This window comes from Adiantum capillus-veneris, chromosome 5 (assembly GCF_014529385.1).
Source record: "Adiantum capillus-veneris isolate H3 chromosome 5, ASM1452938v2, whole genome shotgun sequence".
Lineage (NCBI taxonomy): Eukaryota > Viridiplantae > Streptophyta > Polypodiopsida > Polypodiales > Pteridaceae > Adiantum > Adiantum capillus-veneris.
The window spans coordinates 85,973,883-85,993,414 of NC_140935.1; the positions used below are offsets into that span (position 1 = coordinate 85,973,883).

Consider the following 19,532-nt stretch of genomic DNA (forward strand, 5'->3'; position numbering starts at 1 on the left):
TCTCATTTCGTTACAAACAAGGTCATAAGAGCATTTGAGCAAATATGACATGTGAGAGAGAAACGACCATACGGTGAGAAATGGCCATACGGTGAGAATTGGTTGCTTTTTTGTCTAATAAAAAAAATATCATCCATGGCTTCCATTCTTAACAAATCAATTCTTATGGCTAGCTTTACTTGGGTCTATCATATTCTTGATCCTATAGTCTAGGTGATTGTAACATGGTATGCCAGGGGTTAAAATGCTTCTTTAATAACTAATGTGGATTCATAGGAGCGTCAAAGAAAGCCATTAAAGTCTTGACATTGCTCCAATGATAGCATAGCTCTTTAGAAAACATCAAGACATATTTCCCATGATAAAATATCATCCTTAGGTTATTAGGCTCCTTGGGTTCATGTTTTAACATGAGAGATTGGAAAATCACAAGAATTCACCAATGCACCATAAAAAATAATTAAATATCTTATTCTTCAACTTTATAAAAGGTTGCATGTTCATAAGATTGTGAAGGCACTACTCATGGATGATGTGAATCCCCTTATAGTATGATATTGTTGCACACACAAAAGCTTAAACATTAGTACTCACTAGCCTAGACTAAGGTTGCCTAAATTTCCTTATTTGATTACCAAACTGTGAAAACATAGGCTTGCACTTAACTGATGGAAAACTCACTGTGTTGAATGCACTTATCATTGTTATAAAAATACACATCCATCAGGTAAAATTCCAAACAATTATGTTTTAGAAAAAAAAGACATATCAAGCTGAACATAAGAGATATTATTAAACACATTTGTGATGCTCAAATCAAAGTGTAATTGGTTTTTTTCGTGAAATCAAAGGCTCTTTTTTATAAAGCATGAGTGTAACCTATCCAGTATCAAGGTAGAGTACTAACCTTATGTCTTCAATTTAACGAGTTTAATATTTAAGAGGAGGTATAAACAAAAGCAAATTACTAGGAATTTTTTTTAAAAGTAGATGGTGCCCGGCCTGTGAGTGCTATATAGAAGTATGCAGAAGAGTTGGCACAACGTCTCTAAGCAAGGTAAACCTAAATTTCTTGTTGGTAATTTGCTGCTAGCACTGCATTTACTCACTTTGTTGCTAGTTCTCATGTTGCAAGTTCTCATTTCACTACAATCCAATGTAACAAACGAGGTGAAAGTTATAGAGGTTAATTCACAAAACAAGGTGAGGAGTCACAATGGCTTGCTGAAGGTAAGGGGGGAGGGGGAAGATTTATCAGTTGTGCAATTTGTATTGTTTCAATATAGAATTGTATTGTCCATATACACACATAATTAGGCCCTTGTCACACTGGGCCACGTGTCCATCGTGAGTTGGATGACCATGACCAACATGCCCTTGCGTGAGAAGAGTTTGGATCATAGCAACTAGCACAAATGATGTCACACTGAGGCGAGAAATTGGAAAAGTTGCTACGCGTCCAATCAAATTGTAGAATTAGTGTTGAGGTTGAAGTTGGGCAGGCATGGGCAGCCGATACACTTTTGGAAAAAGTGTGCCGCTGAGCTGGACAACCAACTAAGCTAGGAAACATGGACAAGACCCCAGTGTGATAGGTGACTTTGTTGACACATTCGTTGATTGGTTGGGAAGAGAATAAACGTTCTCTGCATATCCCAATGTGACACGGGCGTTAGAAACTAGCGGTTTCAAACCTAACTACCGATCGATATGGCCCCCACCATTGCCTTCAACGACGGGTTATGGATATGGGAAATGCACTTTCCCCTTGTCCCCACTCCCTCACGCACAAATGGACACACATCTACATAGAGGTGAAATGGTCAACAAATAGTGAGGTTAAAGTTTGAATAAATGTAGAAAGAAGATTTTTTAATGATCTTCAAAATGAAAAAAGTGGAATCACCCTTAAGATGACTTATTTTTTCCAAACTCTATAAAGAAGTAGTAGAGATGCCTCATCTGTTACAATGGCCCCACTTAAACAAGGTGAAAAGATCACTTTGGCATTTTAACATAAAATAAAGTAAAAAAGTAAAATTATAATATTAAAAAATTAAAATAAAAACAACAAAATAAAGATATCCCATTACAAACTAAAAAATAGATTTGATAAGCATAGATAATACTAAAATAATTTCTTAAGAAAAGATAGGTTTAATAAGAATATTTTTTTTTTTCGTGAAATGTCCTTTTAGGAGGTCTTAAATGAAAAGATTCTATTACAAATCAAAATATTGCATTATTTTACATCACAGGATCAAAATTTTATGAATGTACTTCTAATGCTTTGTTCTTTAAGGTCTTTTTAAGCAGTCCAAATAAACAAAGACAAAAAACAAAAACAAAAAAAAAAGTCAAGGGAGCTTTAAATGAAGGTGCCAAATTACAATGATGAAAGGACCATTTATAATTTAAAAAGAAGATATAATGTTTATAATACTTTTGTTTTCAAGCTAAGAGAACATATGTCCACCATCGACAACCTCTGCATCAACAGCTCAGAAATTGCACCATTTCTCCAAACCCCCCCTCCCTCTTCGGGCCAAAAATGTATTCAATCTATGAACTCCGACCTCTAAAGAACTACAAACAAAACTAAACTAGAAGTTAGGCTTTTTAAAATCTAAAAAGCATTCCTTCAACCCATCATGACATTGCCCATTTGTCTAGGAAGTATTTAGACAATACACATAGAGAACTTAGAAATGAGAGCCATGTTTTCAGCATGAACTTTGTCAAATGTGGTCAATGTGAAGAACTCAAACAATTTGCAATTTGTGCATTTTTTGTGTTCAAACATGCCAACGGGTGATGAACAATTGTCACTGACCTTTCAACATGTCTAATACATGCAAAAAATCTTTTATCTCAAACTGTACCTCATATGACTAGAGCTCATCATGGCATCACAGTGACCTCATCATGCTAAAAATACATGCAAGATGAATGGTATTTGATGAGTCCAAGTCCTCCCCCATTGTCCCTTGAAAGGGCTCTAGCACTGCAGTCCCTACATCGTGCGCACTACTAACAATCGCTCAACCTTGGAAGCATTTGATGGAGAAATTGCCAACATCCTGTAGAAAGGCATTTGGTTATTGTGCGGGGTGGGTGAAGCACCCCCTAGCAAAAAGGTAGTTGATACAAATGGTCATCATGGAATTCATCAATCATCTTGACCTAGTATGGGGCTTATATGCTTCAGTTTGAGGGCCCTCCAAAGGTCTCTATAAAGGGCCTATGGAGGAGCCCTCTTAGCAAACCTCAAATTATCATTATTGTGTTTATGTATGCTTTGCTTCTTGGCAACATCTAAACCATTCGCTTCAATAGAAATCACATTGGCAACAAAATCTAAGATCGCAAGGACACATCAAAAGATAAACATAACAATGAAAAGCACATCCCTGCCAACATTGAAAATCATCTTCCACTCTTTATAAACAAGTAAACACTGCATACACGGAAAGCCTTATTCATATGACATCCAAAATTGCTTGAGCCTAGAAGTCCTTGGCATAACTCTACTCCATAGCCCAATGCTCTCATCTCCGTTGCTCCTATACCTCAACTCTCAACGCGCCTCTAGGAACATCTCTCTCTCTCTCTCTCTCATACTCATCCCACTTCTAGATTCACAAGTTTCTTTACCTTTTGAGATACCAAAACATATCAACTCTTTCCATGCCCATCAAGGTTACCCATGCAAGAAACCAAATTATGATTGGAGCCTACTGTGTTGCCATAGCTCATAATCCATCGACCACTTTAATGGCCATACATCCCCATCGATGCTATGACTAAGAGAGCTTCAACAAACAAATCCCATATAACTTCTAATGAACCACAACTTGCAATGAGCTCTACGCTTAAAGTGTGTGTTCAAATAGCCAGCCAGCAGCTCTTGGAGCACTCCAACAACCTCCAAACTAATCAACACCATCAAACACAATTAGAAGCCTATACCAAAATATGTGTTGTATTCAAGACTAAAATTGCAACGAGAATGTTTGAAATGCTCACGAGTCACAAGTTATAGGCTACAATTTGATGGTGCCTTTTTGGTCCCTTGTAGCTTTAGTTTTTATTGGCATTCTATAGAAGTCCATAACCGTACAATAGTAGAGTGTTCTATGGGCACTTCAACAAACCCAACAAGTCTCACACACTTCATTATAACAAGGCATTTGGAGACAGACGTTGGAAATGCCTTCCACACACACTGAAGAAATGAAATGAAATGAAATGTTATATTAATGTCTTTAAAAGGCCAAAATGACCTATGAGACCAGAGCGTTGCAATGTGGTGGATCTGATACAAAGTCAGAGTAACAAAATGAAATGACAAAATGATAAAATATAAATAGGTGTGAACTAAGCATCTGGCCGGGGTAGCTAAATCACAAGTCACAAGAGATCCAGCATTGGTCGCTGGCGGATCTCATCAATCTCCTCCATGGTAAGCAGTCTGACAGGGCGTTGTGCATGTCGGGCCAAAGTGATCCAAATCCTCTGATGCAGCCTCCCGTCGTGCTGTGTAGTCTTCTGTAGTCGTGGGTGTCTGGATCTCCCCAACTCAGTCGCTTGGTCGATCAGTGTGCCTCTGGTGTGAGGTGACAAGATCTGCTATGGTAGTAGCTCCTCTGGGTGTCCAGTGTCTACTCTAAAGAAGTCTGTGATGTGTCTCTGAGACTGGCTGGTCTATCTCTCATCAGGCTCTCTCTGTGTCTGCGCAGCTTGAGCAGAAACAAACCCAGGCATCTCTGATCCTCGTACCTCATGACTTTGGAGAGTGGTCCAAAGCCCTCTCTGAACAAGCAGTAGAAGCGGCCTCGTATCTCGTAGTAGACGGGGCAGTGGCATGTGTAGTGTAACTCTGTTTCAGGCTCCATGTCACACAGGGGGCATATCCTAGCCTCTGTTGTTACTTTGCTATATCTCCCAGTCTTGATCCGCAGCTGGTGTGAAGATGTGCATATCTAGCCAATAGCACACCGTATCCCATGAGACAAGTGGGTGTCCATGTATCTGGACCTCGTCACAAAACCGTCCACCGTAAGCTGGAGAAGATGCTCTCTGTAGAAAGCCATCTTCGTGCCCAACTCCTATGCTGGCTGTATCCATGTCCTCCCGGTGTCTAGTTGAGTCAGGTCTTGGCGGATGAGCCTGGTGATCTCGGACTGTGTAAGAGTCAGGGAGGGTGCATCCAGTGAGTACTGGAAGGGGGGCAATATGTCTATACTGAACCCATGCGCTTGGAACCATGATGTCATCTCCCCATACCAATATGCTGCATCTCCCTGCATGGCTAACTGTCGAGAGGACTCAAGTGCAAGGTGGGCGTATCTGTCTTTGGGAAGTTCCGACATGCGATGTATGAAGGAGACAGATGTGGTGAGCGCCTCAACCACTAGTGGGGGGACAGCTAGCTGTGGTCGGATAATGGCATGTGGTACTAAAGCCTTGGCTCTAATGAGCCACGAGATCATAGAGACCATAGGTTTCTCCATGTCCCCCCATCCATCAGTGCGACCTGTCTTCCCATGATGGGAGGGGGGGAGAGAGAGAGAGAGAGAAGGAGAGGGCGCACAAGAGAGTAGGAAATGAAAAAGAAGAAAAATAAAACATACCTTTCAAAAATTAGAAGGGAGTTCCGTTGTACAAGGGGGTGGAGCGTGGAATTCTCTTCCATTGACCCTGCCTTTGTGAGGGCCAACAAAGTACATAGCCCACTACACCTCATAGCCATGAAGCTCACGAGTGTTGCACTCGTGAAACAATACTAACTTTTGAAGGTGCTCATCAGCCGGCAGGCCCAGCTACATTTGAAAGCCCGCAGTAGCAAACCTCGCCCCAATCGGACTACTTGGGACTGGTCCAGCATCGAGAAGCAGGTGTTTCGTCGAGTACGCAGAACTGCAAATTTAGCAATGTCTTTTTGTCTTCACCAGTTCTTATAGATTTTTCTTCTCTTGTAAATAAACTTAAATTCGCTCCTGGCGGTCGGCGGGCTCGATTGTCTGTGCGACTTGCAAGAGAGGTATTGAGGTGGGTTACCTGCCAACAATAGCTGCTCGTGCTATGTCTCACGCGAATGGTGCCCTAGATGAGAGGATGAAACACTTCTAAATGCTCGAACGGTGGGCTGCTCGTGTTACTTGTCTGTGCTTATCAACTGCCCACGTAGGATTTCATCAATTTTCTTGCTAGTAGTAAGAGGTTGGTTACTTGTAAATCTTAGCGAGATGTAATTTGGACAATAAGAACCGTCAGTAGATCATTGTTGATTGTGATTCCTCTCTCTCTCTCTCTCTCTCTCTCTCTTTCTGTCCCCTCCTCCTCCTCTTCAACAAGTATTTCTATCGCTTTACAACTAACTCCTGCATTTAATAATGGTTGCGATTGCAGTCAGCATGCCTGCTATGGGAACTGACAATCTGTCTAGAAAAGAGAGACGTAAAAATGTGAGGAAGGCCAAGAATCAAGCTCGTCTCCAAGTTGTTTCACAGGCAAAGAAAAAGAACAGACCCACCCTCGAGATGCCTGCACTTTCCGAGTTGCATGCTGGTAGTACGCATACAAATTTTGTCAACACAAAGACTGCCAAGAAAAAGAAAATGGTGTCTTCTCAGAGTAAAGAAAAGAGGAAGCGACCCCACACGAATTTTGAGGAGTTCCTAGCGCTCGAAGGGAAGAAGACAGCACTTGTCAGCATTGAAGAGGATCTGGCAAGGGAAAGGAGATTGGGGAAAAAGTTGAAGTTGAAGCATGGCCTCTTGCGTGATGCGTCTGATGGCTTGTCAGATTTGTTGGAAGGACTAGCTTCTGTTTCAGACGTTAAGGAAGAGAAGTTTATGGATAGAAAACATGGCAAGGGCTTGCAGACTGCAGGTATTCAAGGTGAAGCAGGGAAGTCTAATGAAGATGCAAGCAGTGAAGAAAGAACAGAAGATGGGATTTTTGAGGATAGTGGACTCGATTATAGCGATACTGATGGTGGCCATGAGGGTGGTTGCAATGATATAGTTGATGACGATGGCGCTTCAGATGAGGACGAAGATATGATGGACATTGCTGCAGAAGATGCTGTGGAAGGCAACAATGCTGAAATTTCTGCACAAGCAAATGCTTCTGAGGATTTGGAGGCTGTGAATGAACTATCTGTGGTTAAGTATGTTGCTCCTCATCGACGTGTTGAGAATGCCTCTTCAGATGAGTTAACTAAACAACTTCAACGCCGCACTAGAGGTAACTGAAATTAAAGCTACATTATCCTATCTCCTTTTTTCTCTCTCAGCTTATTAAAATAAGTGGGCCTTTTTTTATTCTATGTTAAGGTTTATTGAACAGGTTATCAGAAGACAACGTTGAGTCAATTGCTTGTGATATTCTCTCCTTGTTTCAGGTCAGGACTCTTTGTTACATGAGCAAGAACTTGCTGTTTTTTTGGGCGTGTCTATGTTGAGGCTAATTTATTTATTTTATCTTTTCTGCTGAAGTCGTTCTTTTGCCATAAACACTAACTATGAGTTGCTGAATCTCCTCACAGACTCATGGAAGAAGAGTTATGATTGAGACCCTTACAAATGAGATTTTGGAAGCCATCTGTAGTGGACCAAGAGGCAATGAGCAGTGAGTTCTTTTTCCCTTCCTTTTTCGATTTCCTCATCAATCTCGTGGCAGCAATAGCTGCTGATGGTCTCAGCAGGAGTATCATTTCAACCAACCAACCACCGAAGCCCGCGCCCCCCCCCCCCCCCCCCCCCCCCCCCCCCCCCCCCCCCCCCCCCCCCCACAAACCCCAAAATAAAAGAACCCTTCCTGCACCTGCTTTCCCTCTTTCCTTCTTCGCTTCTTCCACTCAAAGCCTATGGCTTGTGTGTGCCTGCGCATGTGCGTGTGCGTTTGGAGGCTCAGCCTTCAATGGAGGTTCTGTTGAGGCGCATCCAAAGATTAAAAAAAAGCGAATGACACGATTGAGCGTGGTGTGTTAACTCTCCACCCTACCATTGCTTTTACAAGGAGATTCTTTTCCTTTCAAGACTGCTGAGTGCTCTTACCATTTCAAGAAGCTGACCCTAAGGTTGTCAGCCTCCTTGATACATTTGTATGTGCTTCCTTGAGCATAGGCTCTACTGCCTCGTTCTCTTTGAACTGCCAATGCCGCTGTGGTGAAGATTTACAACAGGAGAGGGCTGTCTGAGCATCTCCTTCGTCTGCCCCTCAAACGATTGGATAGATTCTCTAGGCTCTTCCAAGGAAGCAATAGCAAGCCCGAGCCCGGTGTTAAGAAATCATACAAGAAGCTATAGCAAGGTCTAGTCCCTAAACCGCCTGATTTCAAAGTCCATGTGGTGGAAAGGTTTGGGTTTATACTCGGTGGACAGGGAGTGGGTTTGAATTTATCGAGAATTGTTGGGTATTGATTAAGCATATGATTTGTGGATTGATGGGTAAGCTTATAGAGCTTGTAGGGTGGGGTAAATGGCTTGCTAGCCAGTTGGTTGGTTGGTTAATAGTGTAAGTTGGTGGACTCTATGATATACTTATCGAGCCTGAAGTTATATTTTCTGAGTGTTTGTTCATCAGGAAAATTCGGATCGAGGCTTAATAGGCATAAAGGTCAAGTAAAGAGTATGTTTTGTTAGGTGAGACTAGAAAATCTGATCGAGCGATTTTGTTAGTGCTGTGTACTCAAGGCTCAAAGATGTGTGCCAACTTCCAAGGTAGAAGCTAATTGGGGCTATTGCAGCAAACATAGTCCCTCACATATCATACTGCCATAACAATCTAGTATTGGTGAGGCTTGGGTAAAATTTTGATTATTGGTAAGGCTAGATACTTGAATATTGGTGGAGGTTATTAGATCAGGTAAAGGCATGGGTATGTACGAGGCATTGATGCTAATAAAACTCAACAAAGGTCCCGTCTCTTGAGACTGAAAAATTGGTCAAATATCGAGAGGGATTTCATCCAAAAAGGTCGTATGGTAACAAGGGACTTTATGTACTTGAGCGAGGAATAAGGACAAAGGGGATTTCTGTAGTAGAGTCAGGGATTAGGAGAAAAGGAATCAAATTCCAAGGAGATGGAAGGAAGCTAGAGCAGTTATTTGGGCATTTCTTAAATAGTGGGACCAAGATGAGAGAGCCCATCGTAGAGGTGAGATAGTGGTACTATGAAAAGGGAATCAAGGGCATGCGGGTAGATTGTTTAGGGGAGATTGAAGCCATCTAGGAAAGGGAGGGTGAGGTGAAAGAGGCTAGATGGGCTTGGATGACATAAGGCCCTGAATGGTTTATTATTTGGGCTTAGATTGACAAGAGGACAAAAATTATTTTGTTTAGTCAGCATGGTGGACGCATTATAAGAGAAGTGAAAAGTGATTGCTTGATCGAATAGAACATACCAAGCACATGATCATAGCTATCAAGAAATTCATTTCTTCAATCAACGAAACTTATGAAACGTTTTTAAACATTTTGAAACTTCTCTTGAATGTTGCAAAGGCGAATGCTTTCTACAAGTGTCCAAGTCACATGGTCTTGTCCATATGTTATTTCGATTAAAGTTTTCAACTTCAAGGTGAGTTTTTAAATCTCCTCGTCTTTCCATGCTGATGTCACGAGGACGTGGCAACTGCTAACCTTAGTTGTTGGTTTCTTTCCAATGATTTTTGTTTAATTTTTGAGACTCTCTTTTTGAAGTTGCAAATGGTCGGACATTGTATGGCCAATGTGAACGGTAGTTTCACCCGCAGACGGGAAGTTGGTTGGCATTGGAACTCGTAAAGTAAAAGGATGTCTAGGCTCAGTTCAAGATCATGTAGGTCCTCCCGTCGCACTTAGCAAGTTGGTGGATACTAGGAAGTGAACTCAATAAAGGCATAAAGTAAAGGTGGGATCACCAATAGCAAGTATCCAACAGTTGGGCCACATTGCACTTTTGGATGCGGTCCCGATGAGGATAGATGGTCAGATGACCAATGGGAGCCCAACGGAGATGGTCAGATGACCAATGGGAGCCCAACGGAAGCCCAACGGAAGTATCTCCTAAAAATTAGGGAACTGCTATTTTGGGCCGTGGAATGTGTTCGCGTCATTACCTTCGGTATGACCAATGGAACATTTCATTACTCTACTGCAAAGTCAACTGATGCACCAATTGAGAGATTTTTAAGCAGGAAGCCCAATGCGGGGAAATTGTATGTATGAGTGCCAAGTGGCACTTTTTGGTCAATTTACCTAGTTTGGGAGAAGAGAACTCGTAACTGACTTTTTGGAGTAGTTTTGGAGGCTGATAACTGTGATTTTCAGCCATTTCTCTCCATTTTTGAGCTTCCTATGACCTCACCTAGGACCAAGGACTCAGGAGCTCATTTTCAGCATTGGAAGGCATCGGATGCGTGTTTACAGGGCTGTTTTGTTGCGTTTTCAGCGATATGCAGGTTTTGGCAGCCATGGAAATCTTCCCCTTTTTGCATCTATTTGTTCACAGATGCATTACAGGTCAAGGGCAGCAAAGGGGGCGCTCGATTTATGCTGGGGGGATGCTTTATTGAGAACCTGTCACAGGTTAAGAGCTATGGAGTGCTTGCTTTCCTCTCTATGTACAGTGTGGTGCTAGGAGTGATGACCCACACACTACACACTGCTCTCTCTCTCCCCTACGTGCAGTTATGTGATGCCCCACAAGAGGGCTCTTCATTTGACTGATGTACAACTGTGTGGTTTCATGCTTTTGTGTTGAGGCAAGAGCCTCCTTGAGCAGGAATAGGGGTAGCTAACTGCTACTCCAAAGCAGGCACCGGTGAGGGTCATAACCTCACCGTACAAGTGCATTTTCAGCGCTGTGTATGCGCTGTAAATTGATTGTTTTTCAGCCATACGGACGCCAGAACCATTGGGAATAGTGCCCCACTGACAGAGGACAGTTAGGGGACTGTTTGGGGCTGAAAACAGGGCAAAAACCAATAAATACAGCGTGCTGAATTTACTGTTTTTGGACAAGAATCAGAGGGTTTATGCCAGTGGAAGAGAGTTCCAGCAGGGGAATTGGTTTCGCGCAACTTTTGGGGTTGTCATGTTGCCGAAATTTGGCCATAACAAGTGGTATCTAGCTTGATATAGATAAAGGATTCCTAGGACTCTTCTTTGTAATTTACCCTCCTAAAGAATAAAGAAATACCGAAAGGGGCGCCAATTTTGAGGCCTACAGGTTGTCGGCGTCTGCTCGGAGCATTCTAGATTCCGAGCCGTGTGTGTGCTGAAGTGTTAATTCCCGTCACAGGTTTCCTTCGCACGTTCTCTCTGTGTGTGTCTAAAGTAAAGAATTTCGGGTGAAAGCCAACGTCTACCGCCCCATGGGCCGGTTTCAGCTGACTTCTATGTACAATGTGCTATGAGTTTCAGCTATAAGCGTACATATTTAGGGCTTGATACAATATCGAGGAAACTTCTATTGTGGTGTGTTATAAAATAGTGAAACTGTTTCGAAACTTTTGAAACTCGTTCTTACAAAACGTTTTGAAACTTCATGGCTACTATGCTCATGATACAAGACATCCAAATCGAAAGGAGGAGGGGGGGGGGAGTCTCAAAGCTAGAGACGTGAAAGCTGTGGGATGGGCAAGGTGATGTCATGTTGAGGCTAAAGGGTACAAGGGTGACGTCTTGAAGAGCAAGGTAGGATTAGGACGTACAATACAAGGAGTATGTGAACAAGGGCTTAAAAAAGGGTTTTTTTTATATGTGTTGATTGATGATGACCATAGAGTCTAGACGATGATGGAATCCACTGTCCAAAACCAGTTTAGTCTCAATATGGCATGGTGTACATAATGTAATTTTCAGTTTTTTCTGTCAAAAATTTGTGTAGCATGTAATTTGACCATGAATGATTATCGATTTGGGAGATTATGTAGTTTCAATATGGCATTACATCAATATTTCTTTCTTTGGGGTGCGTGTCTTTTGTTATATATGACATTTTTTGTTAATGTAGATGATATTTGAATGGTCTTTAGTGTGGGATGACTTACGTGCTCTGTGGTACTTTGAAAATGGTTCTTAAGTTATGTCATTAACTAGTTGTCTAGTCTTCATTTACTAAAAAATAACTTCACACAATTGTAGAGTAGTTTGTAAGTTTTACGTTATTGAACACATCACAAATATCCTAAACTGTTCTATAAATTTGTTGTAAAAAAATGATATGGCATTGTACCCGAAAAAATTGACACGAGCTAGAAGAGGAGAGGGAAATGAAAGAAGGCGTAGATGACTGAGGTAGGCAGTGCCTCAGCACACCATACTATATAGGCGCAAGGGTTCCACAGCTAGAATTACATACTCTTCAGGTGGTCCCTCTTCTTAAGTTATTTGGCAACAACTGATATGGCGCAAGGGTGCACCTTCGTGAGAGGTCAACCATCCCAATATTGTTCCTGCACATCCGCCCTTAACTACAAGGCTTCACAAACTAGTCTAGCCATCTAGACCTCAAACCTTAAGGTGTAAGGGACCTTCGGTCTAGCCGATTTATGCAAGTCTTATAGTTAGACACCACTCAAACTTAACAAGCTGGGCTTACCCCAACAGCCGCCCCCTTAAGGATCCTCCTTGCTGTCAACTTGGTCCACTTTATTGCCTCAGAGGTGGAAGTTGTCGGCGGGTATCAAAGGTTCAACTTGACGCTCTTCCGGCTCATAGGTTGAATTTGTTCATGCGCTCAGAGGTTCAGCTGGGCACTTCTCCCTCTGAAAGGATGAACTTGTCCCCCTTCTACTGGCTCACAACTTCGACTTTGCCCTTGTTATTTTTTTTCTTCAAGAAAAAGGTCCTTCAATTAGTTAATAAAAGTGCCCATAGGGCTACAAACCACCTCTACTAGAGAGGGCTACATCAAAAGTATAGGGAGACTCTCCCAATGAGTAAACAAAATATGTACAATGAGGACCATGGTGAAGAAAGTCCCTGGGCGCCAGAGGCGCAGGAAAGCCTCTCTGCGCTCCCGCATGCGGTCGGAGCTGCCCTGAAGTCTCTCGAACTGACCCCTGAGAGTATGAATCAGCTCCAACCAAAAGTCACGAACAGTCTCCGCTAGTCGGACAAGGTGAGTGTCACAAACTGCTAACGTGTCAAGTCAGTAAAGAGCAGAGCCAACCTTTAGATCTCGGCCGAGGGGCCTAAACCCTAAGAAGAACAAGCAACAGCAGAAGAAGAAGTCCTACCAACTTATGGGACCCTGCTTGATGGGGCCCAAGTGACATAAAGGATTAAAATAAAGCAGGACCCACACACACAGAGAAAGACTTGCGTAGCAGCTGTACGGAAAATCCGGAAATTGCAGTGACATGATGACATGGTAGATTGTACGGCTTTCCGCAATTTGCGCTGATTGCTGACGTGGCAGTTGTACGGAATTCCATGATTTACGCTGGCAGCTTTTTGGCATTGCTTTTGGACTAGAAGCTTTTGAGTTTTGAAGGCTTTTCATGTAAACTACTTTTGGGGCTAGGGCCTTTAAATATGAGGCCATGGGCTCATTCTTTGGCATGCTTCCTAGAGAAGGTGCATGGTTTGGAGTACCGACTTGTACCGTGTTGATGCAATATAAAGAAATAGCGAAAGGGGCGCCAAGGTTTGGGGCCAATACTCTCTGGGGTGAAATTCCGCCACTCTGTGTCGCGTGTCGTCTCTCTCTTTCACTTCAGTTGTTATTGAAGTGCTAAAAGTTTGTTTAGTGTGTTCTTTTCTATTGTGGTGCCCATCTTGTGACAGCGAGTCTCGAAGATGCGGAAGCAACGGGCCTGCCAAATGAACCAGAGTGTCAAGCCACATACGAGCTCCTAACAGATCACAGTAAAAGTCAGTAGCAACTGCATGCATGTCCTCAGGCTCTGAAGCAACTGACCCGTCGGGTCTCCTCAGCTGGTTGACGCTGGTGTGTGCCTGGCGTGGTCCCACCATCTCAAAAAACTCCTAAGTAACTCTCACCCACGCAGGTCCACTGAGAAGCCTGCCGATGGAAGGCAAACTCATGACGCCGCTCCTCAATGCTAGCCAACTCCTGTCTAGCATGCTGCATCTGCTCCTCCAACCAAGGATTGTTTGGATGCTGCTCCTGCATCCTTTGCAAGGAAACAATGCCCTGTCGGAGACGCTTCTCCTCCTCCCTGGCTGCAGTTGAGTGCAGACGCCTGGAGGAAGAAGCGACTAAGTGCTAAAAGTCTGTTCAGCGTGTTCTTTTCTATTGTGGTGCCGGTCTTGTGACAGTGAGCCTCGAAGATGCGGAAGCAACGGGCCCGCCACCCACCAAATGAACCAAAGTGTCAGGCCACAAACGAGCTCCTAACAGATCACGGTAAAAGTCAGTAGCAACTGCACGCATATCCTCAAGCTCTGAAGCAACTGACCCGTTGGGTCTCTTCAACTGGCTGACGCTGGTGTGTGCATGGCGTGGTCCCACCATCTCAAAAAACTCCCAAGTAACTCTGTCACCCACGCGGGTCCACTGAGATGCCTGCCGATGGAAGGCAAGCTCATGACGCTGCTCCTCAATGCTAGCCAACTCCTGTCTAGCATGCTGCATCTGCTCTTCCAACCAAGGAGTGTCTGGATGCTGCTCCTGCATCCTCTGCAAGGAAACAATGCCATGTCGGAGACGCTTCTCCTCCTCCCTGGCTGCAGTTGAGTGAGCTGCAGACGCCTGGAGGAAGAAGCGACTAAGCTCAGCCAATCCAGAGGCCACTCTACCAGCAAGGGTGTCTTGTGTGTCCAAGCACTCTGTCCAAAGTGCCTCCACCCGCTCTCTAAGCTCTCGATCCAGCAAGATCCTCTCAAGGATGCATAGCATCGTATCTCCCCTCCTCTTTCTGTCTGTCACAGTGAGAATCACTATCGCATGCGGGAGAAAGTAGTCCCTACCAGGATGCAAACTTATCCCCCCATGTCACAGATGTAGTCACAGGCGTAGAACCGATCTATCCGAGATAGATTAGATTCAGTCCTCCTACTCTACGGTCAGAGCGAGAGAGACAAACTGTCTGGGGGCCTCACAAAGCCTGAATGTTGCCCGTCACAAGACGAGCACCGCGTGCCAATAGAAAAGAACAGACTGAACAGACTTTTAGCACTTCATTAACAACTCAACTGAGAGAGAGAGAGAGAGAGACGACACGTGACACGGAGAGGCGGAATTCCACCCCAGAGAGTATTGGCCCCAAACCTTGGTGCCCCTTTCGGTATTTCTTTATATTGCATGAATGCAGTACAAGCCGGTACTCGAGACTCTGCACCTTCGCCAGGAAGCATGCAAGAGAATGAGCCCTAACCTCATATTTAAAGGCCCCTGGCCTAAAAAGCAATTACAATGAAACTCAAAAGCATCTGGTTCAAAAGCAAAGCCAAAAAGCTGCTAGGCAATTTACGAAAATCTGTACAGTCCTGCCACGTCAGCACTGCCAACGTGAAAAGCGGAAATCCCTACAGTTCTGCCACGTCATCAACCAACGTGATTTTTGGAAATCTGCCATGTCATCAGCGTGCTTCGCAAGTTCTTGTGTGTGTGTGTGTGTGTGTGTGTGTGTGAGCCTTGCACGTCATCAGTTTGTGACATTGCCAAACATCAAAAACCCAAGTCATACATAGACGTTCGCAAGCTGCCAACTGAGCCCCGTCCACAGTAGCATGGCCACCTCCAATCCTGTCAGAGGGATCCTCCAACATGTTGAAGTCTCCCCCAACACACCATTGCTTTGCATGCGGCAAAGACTCTACAATATGAGACCAAAACTCTGCTCGTGCATCTTGCCACATTGGGCGCATATATGTTTAGGAAACCCATGAGGCAACCCTGAACGTGCATAGTAATCCACTGAGCCCTGTGTGGCACAATAATACCTTTGTCCACAATGGCCTGCTGCCATGAGTCCACAATAGTCATACATACTTCTCCCTGGATACCTCGAGGTCCAAGTGCAGGTGACCAAAATGTCTCATAGCGACCACGCAAAATCTGACCACATTGTCTAATGCTGCTCTCATAGAGATGATGCTCCTGTAGCATAAGAATATCAATCTCACCACCCACAAGGCATCGTTGAAGCTCCTGACGCAACAGACCCCTCTGACGCTGGAACTGGGGTCCTCTTAATCAGTGCGCATTCCATATAAGACAATCCTCATGGAGTCAGTGAGAAAAAAACTGATTCTTCAACAACAGCCAACCTTGCTATCTTTGAGGCCGGCTTGGATGGGGAGTAATTCGCATCCGAGCGACCTGTAGAAAACCGCATCTGCAGTGACTGTCCCACCCAAGCCCAAACCAAGCGTGCAGTCTGTGGAGCGACATCCTCTGTCCAAGAATCCTCATGTACAAATACATAGCAAGGGGGGCTCTGAGTGTCAGCAAACAAGTGCACCACAATGTGCCTGCAACCCGCTGCATCCAGCGGCGTCACACTAAACTTAGCTAAAGGCCAAAGTGTCTGTACCAGATCTCACCCCCAGGTCCCCTATGTGGTGTGAGAACTCAATAGCCTGGACCTGAAGCCAGTCTAGAACTTTGTGCACGGTCCAATCTGTATGATCCCTGCCGCACAGCAGAAAGGAGAAACCTACCACTGTATCCAGAGCCTCGGTGCCTTGGGCTGCTAGAAAGAGGACGTGAACTCGAAAGCAAGCTTCCTCCAGGTCGGGAGAAGGGTCACCAAGGAAGCGTGCGAATCCGTAGTCGAAGAAGCCCATCGTTTGCGAATGTTGAAGCTGGTCAAACCACGAGGGACTGCTGCAAAAGGAGAGGTCTGGACTAGAAGTGGCATCCTCAGGTGGGGCTGTCCCTCTCAAGCCATGCGACTCGTAGCCAAAGCACTACCAAGAGATCGTCTCGCTGCTGATGTGTGTCCACTCCCCTGCGTCTGCAGAGGAGTGTGGGATGGGTCGGGATGAGGCTGAGGGTGCCATCAGGGGGAGGGGAGGAGGGGGGGGGGAGGAGGGAGAGGAGGCGGCGGCGGCACTGAGGAGTCTGAAGGTGGAGGGGGGGAGGGGAGGAGGTGGAGCTGAGGAGGAGGGGGCCTCCTACTGGAGGGGGTCAAAACAGTTTTCCAGTCGGAACCCAATGCTGGAGGAGGTCTTTCGGCAGTGTGGCGAGCCCATCCCTGTCGACGGCGGCCGGGCACCTACTGCCAGCCATCAGCTGGCTGATCGCTGGTCTCTATCGAGGTACCAGTCTGTGTGTCTTGGGTATCTGTCTGCTGAGCATGCTCAGCCTTGGGAGGTTGCGCATGCGTTGTGGGTCGAGATCTCCTGCGAGGACAGGCCTTCGCTAAGTGATCCATTTGCCTGCAAATGAAGTACTGGTTCGGGAGTCCCGAATACTCCACCCTCTGGCGTAACCATCCTTCGCTCACCCGAGGTAGAATGACCACCTTCGGGAGAGTGAGTGTCACGAACCAGAATGTGAACTGAAGGCACACCGACAGCCTCGGTTGCAATTGAAGCTGCCGTGCGAGGGGTCTCCAAGACTGTCCCAATCTTGGAACCAATCCTGGAAAGAAGCGATAAGTATTCCCTCCTCAGGCCGGGTAAGCAGACTGAAATAGGCAAGTCTGCCTCCTCTACAAGAACATCCGAACCCTTGGCTCCATTGTCAGAAGTGAGCTCTGACCGCTCGGATGGCCAATGGGCTCATCGAGATGACCTTGGCCGCCATCTTGGGAGTCTCGAACTCTATCTGATAGTATCCCCGCCGGAGGAGCTGGATGTCAATGATCTTCCCAACCTCTGCTAGAATGCGGGCCTGTAGAAGGTCATGTACCTTTCCTCGACTGGGAGGGCTGCCAATAATCTTGCAGATGATAGAGGTGGCCAGAAGGCGCTGCACCTCTGTTGCAAGGCTCGCTTGCTCTTCTGGCGACAGAGCAAGTCGGATGGTGGGCTCGGCGGGGTCAGGCAAGGGGGCTTCATCTGAGTCCCTCTGTGGCGGAGCACGAGCGTCCATGTATGTCTGCTGCTGCTGGCGGGCGGGGTGTCGGCGTGACCTTTGCTGCTGCAAACCCTTACTTTAAAGGGAATCCAAACCCGGACAACGGAGGTTGGCACAGTGAAGAAGGGTTGGGGGGAGGGGCTGTGGGTGATGATGTCTGTGAGGAGGGCTGGGCGGGCAGCAGGCTGGAGCGAAAGGGGGAGAGGGAGTAGGTGAACGCGAGGAAGGTAGGGCGGGGGATGGGCAGGGGGCCGGGGGGGGGGGGGGGGGGGGGGACGGAGACGGCGCAGGGGGGCGCAAGCAAGAGGGAGGGGGGGTGCGTCAGGCGGGGAGAACAGAGCAGCGAGTGTTGCAATCGTCCATCATGATCGACTTTGCCCTTGTTATTAGTGACTCAGAGGTTGGACTTTGAGGTTGGCTTTGATAACAGTTGATATGGCACGTGGGTGCACCTTCAAGTCTTTGGGGTAAGCTCAACTACAGCGGTATCTTGCCTATTTGACATTGGACCCTTGTATAGTGATGAGGGTAGCAGGATTGAGTTTCCTTTTTGTGAGACTCTCTTAAGGCCATTTGATAATTAAGTATGTGCTTGGGGCTATGGTGCCTGGTGTGCAATGTTATTGGAGAAGCCAAAGTTGTTCCTTACAGTAGCTTGAAGCTTTTGATGCATAAGAATTGTCATTGGAGGATGTGAAAAGAGTGAGTATAGGAGTCTTTGAGTTTGGATACTGGCGAGCTTCTTATGGTGTTTCACCAGTTTATTGTTTATTCTTTTGATCTTGGGCTATGCGACTAACGGAGAAAAAAAGTCTTACTCATCGGGGTGATTTGGTCAATTCAAGCAGTGACCATGTCACTTAGCTTTAGTATTATGGCATCTTGTCAAAATAGGTTGTTCTGGCAATGGGCCACACTTAATGAAACTTGAGGATTTAGTTGCTTTACATACTTAAAGAAGATAAAAAATACAACTCAAGCTCCATGAGCATTGAAGATATAAGAACTGGGTTCAAATGAAGTTCAACCACCCAAGCGCCGTCGCCGTATGTAGAATGGAAAGCCGATTGAGGTAGACTCTTCTCGCACAGTCTGTTTTGAACCTAATGTGGGATATGACAAAGGAGAAGTTTTACGATGAAGCATGCCATCTTAGAGTTGTAACTTACAACCTTTAGGACTTATGCCATTAACCATTTAAATTGTTGCACTCTTTGCGGGATCGGTATACAGTTATCGAGAGGACTCAGGATCAGTACATTGCATTCAGCATGGGAGCAAGTGTCAGACTGATTACAATCGAGTTACATTTTACTGTCAGACTGATTACTGTTGGCCATGGAGTTCAGAGGGCATGCACAATACTGCGTACAATTAATTTTTTATCCTATTGGGTAGGCAAACATGTAGAACTTTCTCTAAAATTCTAGTTCTTTCATGTACATCTTGCTGTGGTTCCAGTGCATCCGTAAGTACTAGTAGAAAACACCTAGACATCAGAAGCAGCAACTGTTGTTATTTGCTGGTACATCTTAGAGTCGCCC

General features: G+C 45.2%; 1 protein-coding gene across 8 annotated transcripts in view; it reads left to right on the plus strand.

Moving 5' to 3' along the window:
• The first annotated feature begins 5,725 nt into the window (after nt 1-5,725).
• LOC147457666 (MIF4G domain-containing protein / MA3 domain-containing protein) overlaps nt 5,726-19,532 on the plus strand; it is a 116,523-nt gene continuing 102,716 nt past the window's right edge. For 3 of the 8 annotated variants that reach the window (XM_086512515.1, XM_086512523.1, XM_086512522.1), the window contains exons 1-4: nt 5,917-6,222; nt 6,412-7,251; nt 7,341-7,408; nt 7,553-7,635. In XM_086512515.1, coding sequence (XP_086368641.1) covers nt 6,417-7,251; nt 7,341-7,408; nt 7,553-7,635 — 986 coding nt within the window. In that variant the 5' untranslated portion in view covers nt 5,917-6,222; nt 6,412-6,416. The other 5 variants (XM_086512519.1, XM_086512520.1, XM_086512521.1 and 2 more) reach the window with 5 other exon arrangements.